We start from the raw sequence: 17519 nt of genomic DNA on the forward strand, positions 1-17519 counted from the left end.
GATGATCATTGTACTGCTCTTTTGGCTTTTCTATATATTTGAATATGTTCATAATATAAACTACATATATAAAAATGGTATTAGGGAAAGGTGCTGAGAGAGGAGAGTACCTCTTGTGTTCATGAAAGAGAAGGGGGCCAGTGTGGTTGGAACGGGTTGAGCCAGGGTAAGAGTAGTAGATGAAATGAGAGGCCAGGTTGTGAGTGCCTTGTAGGGCCTCATGATTGTGGCATTTAGTCTGAGTGAGATAGGAGCCATTCAGGGGCTGTGAGCAGAGGAGGGACCTGACCTGACTAAACACACTTTATTATTATTATTTTAAAGATTTTATTTATTTATTCATGAGAGACATAGAGAGGCAGAGATGTAGGCAGAGAGAGAAGCAGGCTTCATGTAGGGAGCCCAATGTGGGACTCGATCCCGGGACTCCAGGATCATGCCCTGGGCTGAAGGCAGGTGCTCAACTGCTGAGCTACCCAGGCGTCCCCACACTTTATTACTTTTTAAAAAAGATTTTAATTAGGTAATCTCTGTGTCCAACATGAAGCTTGAACTCAGGACCCCAAGATCAAGAGTCACATGCTCTACCGATTGAGCCAGGCAGGCACCCCGACTTACCTACTTTAACAGGGTCCCTCTGGCCTCTGGGTCGAGATTGGAAGTGAGAGACCAGTCAGGGGCTAATGCTATAATGTGTAATGTACACAAGATTGTTGGTGCCTCAGACTAGGGTGGTAGCAATGCAGGTGATAAGAAATAGTGCAGTATTACTTGGGGTGGGGAAGAGGGCAGACACTATACTATTTATTTGTTCCTTTATAAGTTTATTATGAAAAAATGTCAGGGATGCTTGGGTGGCTCAGCAGTTGAACATCTCATGAATAAATAAATAAATCTTTTAAAAAAAGAAAAATGTCAAACCTATACAGAAGTAGAACTAGTGTAATGAGCCTCATGTAACCATTATAAAAATGATTTTATTTTTTAAATTTTTATTTATTTATTCGTGAGTGACACAGAGAAAGAGAGGCAGAGACATAGACATAGGGAGAAGCGGGCTCCATGCAGGAAGCCTAATGTGGGACTCCAGGGACTCCAGGATCACACCCTGAGCCAAAGGCAGACGCTCAACCACTGACCCACCCAGGCATCCCATGATTTCATTTATTTATTTGATAGAAAGAAAGAGAGAGAAAGAGAGAGAGAGAGAGAGCACAAGCAGTGGGGAGACAGAAAAGCAGGCTCCCCTCTGAGCATGGAGCCCAATGTGGGGCCGGATCCCAGGAACCTGGGATCACAACCTGAGCTGAAGGCAGGGGCTTAACAAACTGAGCCACCCAGACGCCTCAAGATTATTTTATTTTAGATTCTATTTATTCATGAGAGACACAGAGAGAAAGGGGCAGAGACACAGGCAGAGGGAGAAGCAGGCTCCACACAGGGAGCCCGACGTGGGACTCGATCCCAGGTCTCCAGAATAACGCCCTGGGCCGAAGGCAGCGCTAAATGGCTGAGCCACCCAGGCTGCCCCCAAGATTATTTTAAAGCAAATTCCAGATTGTCGGTTTCTTCTATAAATACTTCAGTATGTATCTCTGGAAAACTTTTCACGATTGTCTCACAAAAAATTAACATTAATTTCTAAATATCATGAAACATGAATTCTGTACATACTTTGAAGGTAGAACCAATGGGATTTTAAAAAAGATTTTTATTTACTTACTTGGGAGAAAGAGCATAGAGGGAGATGGAGAAGCTGACTCCCCACTGAGCAGAGCCTGATCCCAGGACTCTTAAGATCCTGACTGGAGCCGACGGTGGATGCCCAACTGACTGTGCCACCCAGGTGCCCTTCCACTCCTGATATTTTCTAATGAAATTACATGGAGTGTGAGGAAAGGAGATGGATTAAGGACGTGTCCAAAGTGTTTGGCTTGAGTAATTGGTAAGACAGTTTGCCCTGACCTGAGATGGGAAAGACAATGGATAGAACTGACTGGCGTCGGTCAGGAGGCAGTGGGGAGGATATCATTCTCTCTGTAATGTCTCGTTTAGCAGCAGGAACACAGGATTTGGATATCAAAAAAAATCAAGATGGCTCTTGTAAACTATAAAGTGCTACATGAATCCTAGTTGTATTCTTCTCAAAGCTGTGCTGTGCTACTCTCTGACTGGAACATTAGCCCCAGCCCACTGAAGGCACAAGGGAAGTAAACCAAACCCAGTAAAGGTCTGTTTCTTCAGTCAGTTTCATCTCAATATCATTTGCCTGCATCCCTGCTGAAATGATCGCTAAGATTCCCTGCAGCTCTAAGATTTTTTTTTAAGATTTTATTTATTCATTCATGAATGAGAGAGAGAGAGAGAGAGAGAGAGAGAGGCAGAGACACAGGCAGAGGGAGAAGCAGGCTCCATGCAGGGAGCCCAACATGGGACTCGATCCCGGGTCTCCAGGATCAGACCCTGGGCTGAAGGCGGTGCTAAACCGCTGAGCCACCCGGGCCGCCCCAGCTCTAAGATTTTATGAATCAAACTGGAAGCCTTCAAAAGCCCTACAAACACACGAGCAATTTTATTTGGAAAACTGTAGCTCAGTCTGATGATACAAGCTGCTTTGGCTAAGTACACCCACATGACCTGGTTGTTAGCATGGAAATCTTTCCCACATTAGGGCTACTTTTTAATAAAAAAATTCCTGGGGCACCTGGGTAGCTCAGCGTTTGAGTGTCTGCCTTTGGTTCAGGTTGTGATCCCAGGGTCCTGGGATGGAGTCCTGCATCTCCCTCTGCCTATGTTTCTGCCTTTCTCTGTGTCTCTCATGAATAAATAAAATCTTTAAAAAAAATAAAAAAATTCCTGCACTAGCTTCACAAATAAAAAAAAAGACATTTAAAATGTTGTTTACTTCTGCACCGTGAAGGAAAACAATCAGCAAAACTAAAAGGCAACCCATGGAATGGGAGCCATTGGCAAATGGCATATCCAGTAAACGGTTAGCATATTTTATATATATATATAAACTTAGACAACTCAACACCCAAAAAACAATTAATCCAATTAAAAACTGGGCAGAAGACAAGAACAGACATTTCTCCAAAGACACCCAAATGGTAGATATATGAAAAGATGTTCATCATCACTCACCATCCGGGAAATGCAAATCAAAACTACAATGAGCTATCACCTCATACCTGTCAGAATGGCAGAAATTAACAACACAAGAAACTGCAGGTGTTAGAGAGGATGCAGAGAAAAAAAACCTCATGTACTGTGGGTGGGAAGGCAAACTGGTGCAGCCAACTCTGGAAAACAGTATGGAGGCTCCTCAAAAAGTTAAAAATACAACTATCTTGGCAGCCCGGGTGGCTCAGTGGTTTAGCGCCGCCTTCAGCCCAGGGCCTGATCCTGGAGACCCGGGATCGAGTCCCATGTCGGGCTCCCTGCATGGAGCCTGCTTCTCCCTCTGCCTGTGTCTCTGCCTCTCTCTCTCTCTTACAATAGACAAGATATGGAAGCAGCCCAAGTGTCCATTGATTGATGAATGGATAAAGATGTGGTATATATACACAATGGAATATTATTCAGCCATAAAAAGAATGAAATCTTGCCATTTGCAATGACATGGATGGAGCTAGTGTATAATGCTAAACAAAATAATCCAGTCAGAGAATGACAAATACTCTGAGTTCACTCATGTGGAATTTAGGAAATAAATCAAATGAGCAAAGGGAAGAAAAAAAGAGACAAACCAAGAAACAAACTCTTAACTATAGAGAACAAACTGATGGTTACCAGAGGGGAGGTAGGGGGTGGGTTAAATAGGCGACGGAGATTAGGGAAGGCAATTGTGATGAGCACCAGGTGATGTACAGAATTGTTGAATCATTATATTGTATGTACACTTGAGACTAATATAACTCTGGTAACTCATGTTAACAGGAATTATAAATTTGAGGGGCACCTGGGTGGCTCAGATGGTTAAGCATCTGCTTTTGGCTCAGGTCATGATCCTGGGGTCCTGGGATCAAGCCCCTTGTCAGGCTCCCCACTCAGTGGGAAGTCTGCTTCTCCTCTATGCCCTTGGCTTATGCTCTTGTTCACTGTCAAATAAATAAAATCTTTAAAAAAAAATGTGAAAAAATACTTATGTGTAGAGGCATTAAAAAAAAGCATTTAAAAACTTGTGATGTGAGCAGACTGCAGCCAAACACACCAATTCCCCCATTGCACAAGATGGCTGGCTGATGAAGCATCTAGGAAACCCCTGCCCATGTGGAAAGATCCAATTGAGAGGCCTCTCATTCCTATTTGCTTTGCTTCCTTAGCTAAAATTCAAATAATTTCCATCATCTGCAGAGCTGAGACTTCTAAAAGAACATCCATGGGTGCAGGGAGCAGGGTGGCAGCAAGAGAATCCACCAGTATTTAGGACTCCTGCCCTTTGGCCTTTCACTGTCTCATCAGCCTATTTTTCAAGGGACACCTTTATTTTTTTCAAAGATTTTATTTATTTATTTATTCATGAGACACAGAGAGAAGGCAGAGACATAAGCAGAGGGAGAAGCAGGCTCCTTGCAGGAAGCCCAATGCGGGACTTGATTCCGGAATTCTGGGATCACACCCTGGGCCGAAGGCAGCCACTCAACCACTGACCCACCCAGGCGTCCCAAGGGACACCTTCAGATTACTTCTGGCCTGGCTCCTCATCAGAACTGCCTATCTGGATGAGCTCCACAGGATTACACTTTAGCAACATGTCTGACAAGCCCAATATCACACCCCTCTGGCTTGATTTGATTGGAACTTGTTCTTGAAAAAAATCCCTTTCTCCTGCTGAGGTCTCAGGTTGACTGCTCTCAAGCCCCAGCCAGTCGTGCTTTGGAGTTTGCAAAATGAAGGGCAGAGAAGCCCTGTGAGACCAAATCGGCTTGGAAGACTCCCTCAGGAGTCCTTTAGCTGATCCCTCCTTTAGCTTTTCAGTTTGCACCTGTGGCTAACTCCAAGCCCAAGATCCAGCTGGGGTGGAGACACTGCAAGCCACAGGTCTTCAGCATACCTCCTTCTGTCAGACCACAGACCTGGGCACCTGGGAGGACCATTGTGTGCGCCAAGTTAAACATGTGAAGTGAACTTACCCAGGCTCATCATGCTTCAGATAAAGATGCCCAAAACGGGGGGCGGCCCCGGGGGGCTCAGTTGGTTAAGTGTCTGCCTTCAGCTCAGGTCATGATCCCTGGGATCCTGGGATCTAGCCCAATGGGTTCCCTGCTCCACGGGGAGTCTTCTTCTGTCTCCTCTCCCATTCATGCTCACTCTCTCAAACAAAATCTAAAAAAATAAAGTCCAAATGGCCTTTTTATCTGAAAACTTGTCATGGTGGAATCATTTAGTAAGTTAGGTCTGCAACAAGATGTTCAAGCAATTGTGAGGGACACCCGGGTGGCTCAGTGGTTGAGTGCCTTCAGCTCAGGGCATGATCCTAGAGTTCCAGGATGAGTCCCACACTGGGCTCCCCATGGGGAGCCTGCTTTTCCCTCTCCCATGTCTTTGCCTAGCTCTCCTGATCTCTCATGAATAAATCAAATCCAAAAAAAAAACCAACAGTGATGGTGAGACACAAGACCAGTTTTGCTCCTCAGGAGGGATCTGGCTACATCAAGAGTTACTTTGTTACATTATCACAACTGGGTGGAAGAGGAAGGCATGCTTTAACCTTGTGGTTGGAGGCCAGGGATGCTGTTTATCTCCCAATATACAGGACAGCCACCCACAAGTTATCTGGACCAAGAATATGAAGGTTGACAAGCCCTGCTATAGGAGGTAAAGAGGCTTTTTAGCAGACTTGCCTTATAGGGAAAAAGGAAGAGAGCTGGCCCCTCGCAGCAAGGACAATTCTTAAGATTGGTGGGCAGGGAACTTGGGTGGCTCAACAGCCTAAGCTTGATTAGGCTCAGGTCATCATCTCAAGGTCCTAAGAGCAAGCCCTGGGAGTCCCAGAGCAGGCCCTGTGCTGGACAGGGAGTCTAAGAATTCTCTCCCTGCCCCTCCTCCACCTCTAAAATAAACCTTGGGAAAAGATTGGTGGGCAAGGGGCACCTGGGTGACTTGCTCAGGTCATGATCTCAGGGTCATGACATCAAGCCCCACATCTGGCTCCATGATTAGTGGGGAGTCTGCTGAAGATTCTCTCCCACTGCTTCACCTTGCTCTAAAAAACAGATGAGGGATCCCTGGGTGGCACAGCGGTTTGGCGCCTGCCTTTGGCCCAGGGCGCGATCCTGGAGACCCGGGATCGAATCCCATGTCGGGCTCCCGGTGCATGGAACCTGCTTCTCCCTCTGCCTGTGTCTCTGCCTCTCTCTGTGTGTGACTATCATAAATAAATAAAAATAAAAAACAGATGAACCAGGGGAAGGAGGGTATCGATTTTTTTTTTTCCAAGTGAAGAGTCAACAGTACAGAGGAGTTATGGCCAACAATCTGGGCTCTCCCCCCTCCTGGGTTAGTTGCTGCTCCTTAAGTCTGGTGTGTTCTCCCTCCCACTGCCCAAGTCCAGCCAAAACAAAACAAAACAAAACAAAAAAAACCCAAACCACTCACAGGAAGACCTCCATCACAGAATGCCCAAGCCTGCTGGAGGATTCAATCTACTTTTCATGTTAGAAATAAAACAGTAGGCAAGTAGGCAACTGTAAAAGAAAACAAAACCCCAACCCAGACCACAACAAACACCATGAGACATTTAGCGTGCTGTAGAATCTTTAATTAAGTATAAAGACTTCCAATCACGTCACCCAGGGACCATTTTACCCACTGCTCTGTTTGGCTGCCAGTCTCTTGTCTCTTTCCTCAGCAATGGTGAGGCGGATACCCTTTCCACGGGGAAGAGAAATCCATGGTTTGTTGCCCTGGAGGAGAGAACAAGGAGTGTCAAGACCCACCACACACTAACTCCCATTAGCAGCTTGGCATGTGCTCTATTTGTCCTCTCATTTAAAGAAACAGAGGCCTGAGAACATTAAGCAACAGCCAGGCAGTCCTAAGACCTTTAGATGCTGGCTTATGAGAAATATCCACTGTCTGGGCTGCTGGGGCCACCCTATTAAACTTGCTGCCTATACACGTAGATGTGAATTATTTTAATGTCCTTCGTAGTTAATGACTTACAATTACTAAGTAGTGTCCGAGGCTGACCACTAGTCTCCCCAACCCCCAGGCACTAATTGGAAGAACCACAGTGTAAGGCATATTCACTTCATTACTGGTACTTTTCAAAAGCCAGCCAGGAGCCAGGTGCTACACTCCCAGCAGTACCTACATTTACAGGTTTCCCTGGGCTAGAGAAGGGAAACCCGGACTTACTTTGCCAATAACAAAAATGTTGGAGAGTCGGGTGGCAAAGCTGTTGCCATTGGCATCTTTCACGTGAACTACATCAAAAGAACCAGGGTGTCTCTCTCGGTTGGTGATCACACCAATTCTTCCCAGGTTGGCACCTCCAGTCACCATACACAGATTACCTAGAGAGAAGAAGCAATCTGCTCAGGGCAAGGCACCATGCCAATCTATAACCCGATGTGATGAATGACCAGAGATAGGCCTAAAACAAAGTTCTCTCATTTGAATTTACTTCTATGGAAATCTGTTAGCCAAGCAAGCACTCAGGGCCCTCTTAGGATTTGCCCTGCATCTCCCCCTCCCCCCTTAAAGTCTAAGCTCCATCAAACACACCTCTCCAGGTCACCATGTTTTGCCTAGGTTGTTCGGTTCCAAGGCCCAATTCTCTGCTGCAGTTGCTCACAGAAGTTGAGGATGGTGCCCAAGTGACTAAGAGCTGTAGCACAATTAGGGTGGCTTGCTTTTTGGGCACCTTCCTGCCTAGCCCTCAAGCATTTACAGATAGGGAAGTTTTGAGACCTCTAGAGGAGATCTGAGGTGTCTTGTAATAGGCTCATCTCAGCCACTCAGAATATTCTGAGCATTTGGGCTTCTGGAAGTGAACACACCATATACCTGGGTATTGGAGCAGAGACTCTGGGCATTTGTTTCTGCCCTCCATCCAACAGAAATCTGTTCAACCCCTCACACCTCATCAAAGCCACTCCTTCCCCCATTCAGAACACATCCCTATCTCTAACCCTTACTACCACTACAAAGCCATGCTGATGACACACAATTAAGGTTTAACACATTCCCGCACATTTCTTAAAACTTCACAAGTTGCCCCCTTCCTGACCTTTTACCACATCAAAAGACCTCTAGTTTTGGTTGCTAATTAGGTCACATCAGAATCACCGAGGAGAGCTCAAAACAAAACCAAACCCTGTAGCCAGGCCCCATACAAGTTAAGTCCTAAAGCTTGATTAAATTCTCATTTAATTTAATTTAATGGGAGAGAAGCAAAGAATAGTTCTTATACCTGGGCTTTCATGAAAATGCCCAGGTTGCACTGAGCCTTGCTTACCAGTATCAAACTTGATGAAATCCGTAATCTTTCCAGTCTCCAAATCAATCTGAATGGTATCATTCACCTTGATGAGGGGATCAGGATAGCGGATGGTGCGAGCATCATGAGTCACCAGGTGAGGGATTCCTTTTGTTCCCACAAAGATCTTTCTCACTTTGCACAACTTATACTGGAAACGTAAGTTAGCCTCATTTAATTCAGCTCACATGCACCACATGCTCCAGAAATGTATGAAACAGTAGTTTCAAAACTGCAAGTCACTGGGTTAGAAATTCAATTAGCAGCTAAAGGCAACAGCCACACAGGAAATGCTCGTTTCCCAAACTACTGAATGGACTGGACTTCCCACCCTCAATTTCTCTTATGCTGTCCCTCTCTAAGGTATTCTTCCTGTTACAGGTTTTCTTTGTATGTCCAAGTCCAAGGCATCCAAGGTCCCACAACAGGGAGATTCCTTCAGCGAGTGAGCTGATCACCCTTCTTTCCCGAGGCTGTGTCAGCCTCCCAGGTCCCCTGAATTCTTCCAACTTCTCCGCATCAGCCCCCTAACAAGTGCTATTTGGTGGCTCCTTCTATCACACAGTTGAATTTTGCCTCACAAACTGCAATTGTATTACCAGTTCCCCTAATCAACAAACATTTCACACAAAACATTTCAACCTTGGACTTTTACTCCCTGACCACCTACCTCTCCAAATAAATCAAATCACTTTGATGCCATTGGACATGTCCTCCAGCCTGCTGATAATAAGGCAGCTAAGGCAATTAGGAGCCGAATCATGCAATTGAATTAACCCTCATTTATAGCCAATAACTGAAGGGGTCTTAAACTTTTCTGTAAAACCACAACAAACTGGATTAAATGTCTGCAATCTTTTTTTTGAACTATCTTAAATGCCCCAAGGGGGATCAGTCTCCTCCATTAACACCTTTCCTCTCTCCAGAGTAAAGCTAGACCCACAAATGGAGACATGATAAAGGGCCAATCAGATTGGACTAGTATTGGTTTTCCCGGTCCCTTATACTTAAAGGCACTTCAGGCACTAATAAATTTTCCATTACTTTCCTTGCTTCTAAAAGTCAACCTGGAAGCCACTGTTAAACTGGAATTTATTTCTGCATCAAAACACAATGTTGAAGGTGTTAACTTCAATTGGGGGCCAATTATTAGATATCCAGGAATGGACAGTGATACAACGATTGGTAGGACTTTTGAGGACATAAAATTGCATATACAAGAGAATCCCAAACTGTGAACTGGCTATTTTCAGGTATTAAGACTGTTAAGTCATTAAGATCTACCCATCTCACTGCAATGGACCACTCCATATACTCAATCCAGGCTGTCACTTAGAACCAAGTGACTTTACTGAATGAAGGCCCAGCCTGTTTGCAACACTCACCTTGGCCTCCTCAGGTGTAATCCGATGAACAGCAAAGCGACCCTTGGTGTCATAGATTAGACGGAAATTCTCCCCAGTCTTGTCAATGCTGATGACATCTGATATCAACAGTAACTAGGGTTACTATAAAGCCACTACTCTCCCCCCCCCCCCGCTTTCCATTTTGATACCAACAAGAATTCCTAAGACTAATGATCACAGCCAGCTCATCTTTTAAGGTTTCAAAACCCCGTGTTTGATATGTAAAATTGAAAGTGAATTCGAATTTGGTTTTGAGAACCGCTTCCTGGTTATATACAGCCCTATACTTGGTCAGCAAAAAGCTTAAGTGGAAGGTCATGCTTTACTCCAGCAACTGATTAAAAGCCCACCGATATTCAATATGATCACCATTTTGGAGAGGAAGGGAAATCAATAAAAAGGAACCAGCACCATGGGCCCACCACTAACCACTTACCCATAAAACCAGCAGGGTAGGTGATATCAGTTCGGACCTTGCCATCAATCTTAATAAAACGCTGCATACAGATCTTCTTCACTTCATCCCCTGTTAGGGCATACTTAAGTCTGTTCCTTAGGAAAATGATGAGAGGAAGACATTCTCTCAGCTTATGGGGGCCAGTAGATGGGCGAGGGGCCTGTAAAATGATGGGGGAAAGAAAAAAGCTTTAACTACTGTTGGGATTCACGCAAACCTACTTCCTACGGCCTGAGACTCCTCAACTAGGCACCAGACTGTACATCGGCCCCAGAACTTGGGTAAACCAGGTGTTCAAAAATTGTTAAATTACTTCAGACTTTAAAGCTTTATTAGCATTTTTTCCCTTCAGCGGTCCAGAGCCATTAAGAACATTTCAGTTCGGAGTCCATCTTCTATGTGGTACGGGGAATAAATGAGAGCTATTAAGAGTGAGGTGGGGTGCAGGTAGACAGCACAAGGCCTTCAAAAGCAGAGTAAGACAAGACTTTTCCCATAGTTCTGTCCCCAAATAAGCTATGGATATAGTAATCAGGGATGCCTGGGTACATAAAAGACTATAAAACAGGCCCCTGAAGGTGTCAAAGCAGATCTCTATCAAAATGGGAAAAGGAAAGTGTCTCTTAAGACATTTAGAATTTACTAGATATGCTCACAATAGGATACTTACAAACACGCCGGTCAGTTTATCCAGCATCCAGTGCTTTGGAGCTGCTACACGCTTCAGATGCTTCTTGGGACCACGAGCCTGAAGGAGAGTTTCAGGGGTTTAAGTTTCATTGCTGCTAAAATGGTTACAGGTGGTTTCAAGAATAGTTTACGACTTCAACTTCTTGAAACAAGTGAGTCTGTTTTCTCTCTAGCAAAATGTGTACAATGTTAAAAGCGTGGGGTATACAGTTACCTAGCAAATACTACAGGCTCCATCGACTGTAACCTCTCTCCCCCTCACTGGACAGAGAACACTTATTACTCTCTATTTGAGGGCTCTTCGAAGTAGTTTCAAGCTACCCCTTAAAATGTGTCCGCTTCTCAACGCGGTCTTTCCTAAGAAAAGTATTTTGGCAAAATAGTCAGGGGCTGGACCTTGGGTCACGGAGCGAGCCAGCAACAGAAAAGGCCAAGAGCCCAATCCGTGCTCCTACTGGTTACTCAATCACATAGGAAGTTGCGCCGAGATCGACCTGCTTTTCTCAGAACCACGTGCCTGCCAATGGCTACTCCCTTGTACTCTAGGGGGCAAAAGCCGAGCCGCTTTCACTTTAATAAAAGGAAGCACTTTAACACTATGTACACATGCTTACCAGTCACACTACGTCAAGTCAGGCCGTACCAAAAAAAAAAAAAAAAAAAAAGCAACTAAGAGTTCTTGGTCCAACGTAAGCGGTGCCCACTCACCCCGGGCCCATCACCTGCCCATCCCGCCTACCCGCGCGGCTCAAGCCGGTGAAAACTGTCCCTCCTAGGGTCACAGGATGCGTGGTCGGGCGTGGCCGGGCCAGACACCGAGGCCTTCCCGCCAGCCGCTCCGATTTCCCCTTGCTCCGGGGCCGGTACTCGCCCTCGCTCTCCTGGGCCAACTCGCAGGCTGCAGTCCCTTTGCCTCCACCCGGCCACCCTCTGCATGAACCCCGGAGCCCTGGGAACCCCCAGCCCTGGAAGGATGGAAGCTGATGGACCCCGAGAGCTCCCGAAGAAACCTCCTTACCATGGCTGCGCTAGGCACGAAAAGAGGACCGCCTCTTTCCGGTACACGAGAAAAGAGGGTCAGAGGCTGCGCGCGCGCTGGAGCCTTCAACGCTCCGCCCAGTTCCGCCCTTGCGCGGCACACCAGGATTTTATCTTGCCACCTACTGGTGGGAGGTCATAGGGCCGAAGCTTGGGCAATTTTCTCACTCTTTTCTTCCAGCCCCCGCCCCCCCAGCAACATTTGTTGCGCGCCTCCGGTGCGCGCCTGATTTCAGCGTTAGCTGCTGGAATATGGTCCCTGCCGTGAAGGACAGGGCAAAGTGAGGCTACCTAAAGTCCCACATACACACAATTGTAGAATCAGTATAATATATATTAAAAGATATTTAATATTCTTTTTTTTAAGATTTATTTATTCATGAGGGACAGAGAGAGAGAGAGAGAGAGACAGGCAGAGGGAGAAGCAGGCTCCAGGCAGGGAGCCCGATGTGGGACTGTGCCACCGGGGCTGCCCAATATTAAATCTTTTTAAAAATATTTATTTATTTGATGGAGAGGACACGCGCGCGCGCACAAGCAGGGGGAGCAGAGGCCGAGAAGAAGCAGGCTCCCCCCACTGAGCAGTAGGGCTCCATCCCAAGACCCAGGGATCAGGACCCTAGCCTAAGGCAGACGCGCAACCTACCCGCCAATGAGGCACCCCTATTAATACTTAAACATACTTTTTCCCTTTTTCCGAGTTCCCTTGAGCCAGCCAGCCTGCCCACACTATAAGTCGGAAAGAACCAACATTTTTAAAAAGATATTTACTTATTTATTTGGCAGATTGTTGAGAGAGAGAGAGAGAGAGAGCAAGGGGAGGAGCAGAGGAAGAGGGAGAGGGAGAGAGAAAATCCCAAGCCCACTCTGTGCTGAGCATGGAGCCCAATGAGTGTCTCCATCCCAGGACCCTGAGATCAAAACCTGAGCAGAAATCAAGAGTCAGGGCAGCCCGGGTGGCTCAGCGGTTTAGCGCCGCCTTCAGCCCAGGGCCAGATCCTGGAGACCCGGGATGGAGTCCCATGCCAGGCTCCCTGCGTGGAGCCTGCTTGTGTCTCTGCCTCTCTCTCTCTGTCTGTGTCTCTCATGAATAAATAAATAAAATCTTAAAAAAAAAAGAAATCAAGAGTCAGGGAAGCCGGGTGGCTCAGCGGTTGAGCGTTTATCTGCCTTCAGTTCAGGGCATGATCCTGGGGATCGAATCCCACATCGGGTTCCCTGCATGGAGCCTGCTTCTCCCTCTGCCTCTGTCTCTGTCTCTCTGTCTCTGTCTCTCTCTCTCATGAATAAATAAATAAAATCTTAAAAAAAATCAAGAGTCAGAGGCTCAACCAGCTGAGCCATCCAGGTACCCCAGGAAGAACAAACATTTTTATTCTCTCTTGCTTCTCACAGATGGCTGAGGGGGTGCAGTGTAGGGGGCAGGAGGGTAGGATCTTTCCTTGAACCTTGGCACCCTGCCCCTAACTTCCTGTACCACACTTTTGCCACATATCATAAAGTCTCAGGGAAGAGAGGAGACATTAGAGACTATCTGGTTATCTCACTAAACCTTAGATCTAATCACACTACTTTCCTACTTTGAAACTGCCCTTGGTGCTCCCGCCTGGTCTGTCAGATCTCTGCACCTGTCACCTGCTGCCTACTGTGCCTGGACACTCATTGCTCCCTTCCCCCATCCTAAGACTCAAAGATTAAACCACTCCAAACTACTTCCTGCTCTCAGAAAGCTACCTCTTTTCAAGCCTCCTGCCTGTGGGCCTGATGATTCCTCAGCTTGGAACTGCCACAGATATCCCACTCCTCAGCCTTGGAGATATAGAACAGCTCAAGTCCTGGCTCTGTAAGCCTGCAGCCCCCTCAAGCAGGATCAATCCCACATTCTTCTGCCCCAGAGCCTTTTGTTCAGACTCCATGACAGAATTTAACATTTTGGGTTGTAATGAGTAGTGTCCTTGTCTGTCCTCTGTTAGACTCTGAGCATCTCCATAATCTCCATAACAGAGACTGTCCTAATTCATCTGGGCAGGCCCTTTGCCACCTAACAGAGAACTTTTGCCCTGTGTCCGGCACTCGGCAAGTACCTGTTGAATAAATAAATTGAGTCAACATCCCACTTATTCTACCTAAGTCTTGCTACACTGTCCCCAAGAGTGTCCAGCCTGTGCCTGAACTCCTCCCACCGTGGTCAAGCTCATTATTCACAAGGTCCCATTTTATTTTTTTAAAGATTTTATTTATTTATTCATAGAGATGCAGAGAGAGAGAGGCAGAGACACAGGCAGAGGGAGAAGCAGGCTCCATGCAGAGAGCCTGACGTGGGACTCGATCCCGGGACTCCAGTATCATGCCCTGGGCTGCAGGCGGCGCTAAACCGCTGCGCCACCGGGGTTGCCCTCACAAGGTCCCATTTTATATGTGACTCCTCTCTGAGACTCGACTTCTGAGAGTTGACCCCTCAGCAGTCTGCAGAGGTGCAATAGAGAAAAAAAATTGTGGCTATTCTTTTTTTTTTTTTTTAAGATTTTATTTATTGGGATCCCTGGGTGGCGCAGCGGTTTAGCGCCTGCCTTTGGCCCAGGGCGTGATCCTGGAGACTCGGGATCAAATCCCACGTCAGGCTCCCGGTGCATGGAGCCTGCTTCTCCCTCTGCCTGTGTCTCTGCCTCTCTCTCTCTCTCTCTCTCTGTGACTATCATAAACAAAAATTAAAAAAAAAGATTTTATTTATTTATGATAGACATAGAGAGAGAGAGGCAGAGACACAGGCAGAGGGAGAGGCAGGCTCCATGCAGGGAGCCCGACGTGGGACTCGATTGCGGGACTCCAGGATCGCGCCCTGGGCCAAAGGCAGGCGCTAAACCGCTGAGCCACCCCGGGATCCCCAATTGTGGCTCTTCTAAACCACACACTGTTCACTAGGAGTGTTCACTAGATTCCTCTTTGTATAAAACTAGGCCCATAGTAAAGCATGCTATAAATGATTATTGGAAGGAAGGGGCAATTGATTGGAGGTGGGGATTAGAAAGAGTGAAGGTGATGAGGCAAAGAATGGACAGTGGTTTCTGAGGTTTTCGGTCTGAGATCATTGGGGAGATAGTGGTATAGCTAACAGAAATGATGGGAGTTGATTTGGGAGTGAGGAATAACCATGGGACTTCCAGCCAGAGAGGGCAGGAGAAATGGGGTAAGTAAATTAGGTAAGAGCTGCAGATCTTACCTAAGCAGGATCACATGGTCAGTTAGGGGTGGGGGCCAGACTGGCGGGTTGGGAGCCAGTCTCTGACCTCCCAGGTTCATGGTTTGTACTAAGGCTTGTCAAAGGACTTGAGGGGAATCAAAGTACCTTTCTCGGTATATATATATATATTTCCCTCTGTCAATTTGTATTTATGCACAAAGACATTCTAACAACAATGAGGGGAATTTGCAAAGAGCTTAAGAAAATCACAAACAGTACCTCCCCCAACACCCTAGACACATCATCTGTATTCATTTGTTCCTTTTCCTGTTCTCATTCCGATCGGTTTGTGTGCATGCATACTTTTACATAATTTAAGTCCTAGCATACAGACCATTTTGTATTCTGCTTTTACTATATAATAAACACTTTCCGACTTGCTACATAATCTTCATAATTAGTATTTTAACGGCTGCATCATATTCCATTAAATGGATGTCCCATAATTAATAAAAGTTTTCTGTTGTTGAACATTGTTTTCTGCACTTTTTCTTCATTATGAATGCTGTTATAGTGAACCATTTCCTTCTTAGCTTTTTGCTTCTGTCGAATGAGTTCTTTAGACTAAATCCACTTCTTCACCCAACATTTATTGAGCACCTACTCTGTGTCAACCTCAGTGTTACCAACCAGGGATGCAGAAATGATTAAGATCTAGTTCTGGCTCTCAATGGGAGAGGCAAGTGAGGAGGAGAGGATGGAAAATCAGGAGAAGCTCACCAGAGAAAAGATGGTGGTGAGGCAGTCGGGAATACAGAGTGCTGCTGAATCTTAAGAATCTTGGACTTTAGGGGATCCCTGGGTGGCGCAGCGGTTTGGCGCCTGCCTTTGGCCCAGGGTGCGAACCTGGAGACCTGGGATCGAATCCCACGTCGGGCTCCCGGTGCATGGAGCCTGCTTCTCCCTCTGCCCATGTCTCTGCCTCTTTCTCTATCTCTGTGTGACTATCATAAATAAATAAAAATTAAAAAAAAAAAAGAAAAGAATCTTGGACTTTAGCCTGTAGGTATACAATGAGGCAGGGGGCGTTGAAAGGTTTGAAGGATGACACAGAATCAGCTTTGTATTTTATAAGGATAACTCCGACTGCTCCCTGTAGAATGGCTTGAAGGAGGGGCACCTGGGTGGCTCAGTCAGTTAAGCGTCTGCCTTGAGCTCAGGTCATGATTCCGGGGTCCTGGGATCCAGCCCCACATCAGGCTCCCTGTTCAGGACGGAGTCTGCTTCTCCCTCTCCCTCTGCTGCTCCCCGTGTTTGTTCTCTCTCACTCTCTTTCTCAAATAAATAAATAAATAAATAATTTTTTTTAAAGAATAGCTTGAAGCAAGTGTCAGTGGCTTGGAGGGGATGGGTTAGGGCTATTTCAACTATATGAGCAAGAAACAGCAGGTGAGACCCATATCTGTGACTGCAGGGAGGAGGAAGAGGCAGATTCAAAAGACATTGCAAATGGAGTATTGGAAGGATCTGATGCAAAAGATGAATGTGCAGGAGTGAGGGACAAAGAGGTAATTAGGATGACTCCCAGGTGGGGATCCCTGGGTGGCTCAGTGGTTTAGCGCCTGCCTTCAGCCCAGGGCTTGATCCTGGAGTCCCAGGATCGAGTCCCACATCAGGCTCCCTGCATGGAGCCTGCCTGTGTCTCTGCCTCTCTCTCTCTGTCTCTCATGAATAAATAGATAAAAATCTTAAAAAAAAAGGATGACTCTCAGGTTTATGGTTTGGTGACTCCACTAGGAAAAAGAAAGAGGTATTCTTGGTGTGAGTGAGATGCACAGCCGGGGAGGAGGACATCAGATTGGAGATGGCTTATAGACACAGGTCTGAGCTCAGGTGTGTGGTCTGGACTGAGGACTTACATTTGGGAGAACTGGTGGGTCTGTGCTTAGTCCACAAGAGTGGTTGGCAATAACTGTCAGAGAAGGAGCGTTACATTAAGAGTCTGAACACTTTGCAGTAGTGTACGTGTATTGCCAAAAACTTTTCTCAGAAGAGCCTTGCAATTATGCTATACTCATGCTAGCCTGGTAATTACTTATTTTTCATTTTTACTTATGCAATCGTTTTAATTTGCACTTAAAAAATCACTTGTGAGGGGATCCCTGGGTGGCTCAGCGGTTTAGTGCCTGCATTTGGCCCAGGGTGTGATCCTGGAGTCCTGGGATCGAGTCCCGCATCGGGCTCCCAGCATGGAGCCTGCTT

General features: G+C 46.3%; 1 protein-coding gene across 1 annotated transcript; it reads right to left on the reverse strand.

Annotated features, from left to right (window-relative positions):
- Positions 1–6741: 6741 nt before the first annotated feature.
- On the reverse strand, positions 6742–12097 carry RPS4X (ribosomal protein S4 X-linked). Its single transcript, NM_001252042.1, has 7 exons — positions 12057–12097; positions 11019–11096; positions 10328–10508; positions 9871–9968; positions 8465–8636; positions 7363–7520; positions 6742–6908 (listed from the first exon to the last, which is right to left on the reverse strand). Exons 1-7 carry the CDS (start codon positions 12057–12059, stop codon positions 6807–6809), a joined length of 792 nt encoding a protein of 263 aa, NP_001238971.1. The 5' UTR covers positions 12060–12097; the 3' UTR covers positions 6742–6806.
- Positions 12098–17519: the final 5422 nt, after the last annotated feature.

The sequence above is a fragment of the Canis lupus genome, chromosome X (assembly GCF_011100685.1).
Source record: "Canis lupus familiaris isolate Mischka breed German Shepherd chromosome X, alternate assembly UU_Cfam_GSD_1.0, whole genome shotgun sequence".
Taxonomy (NCBI): domain Eukaryota; kingdom Metazoa; phylum Chordata; class Mammalia; order Carnivora; family Canidae; genus Canis; species Canis lupus.

Excerpts from the sequence above, each read along its gene's own strand:
- RPS4X (NM_001252042.1), bottom strand. Across the intron at positions 8,637-9,870 it reads TTACACCTGAGGAGGCCAAG|TATAAGTTGTGCAAAGTGAG; the intron begins GTGAGTGTTGCA and ends TTACGTTTCCAG. Across the intron at positions 6,909-7,362 it reads ACATTTTTGTTATTGGCAAA|GGCAACAAACCATGGATTTC; the intron begins GTAAGTCCGGGT and ends TCTCTCCTCCAG.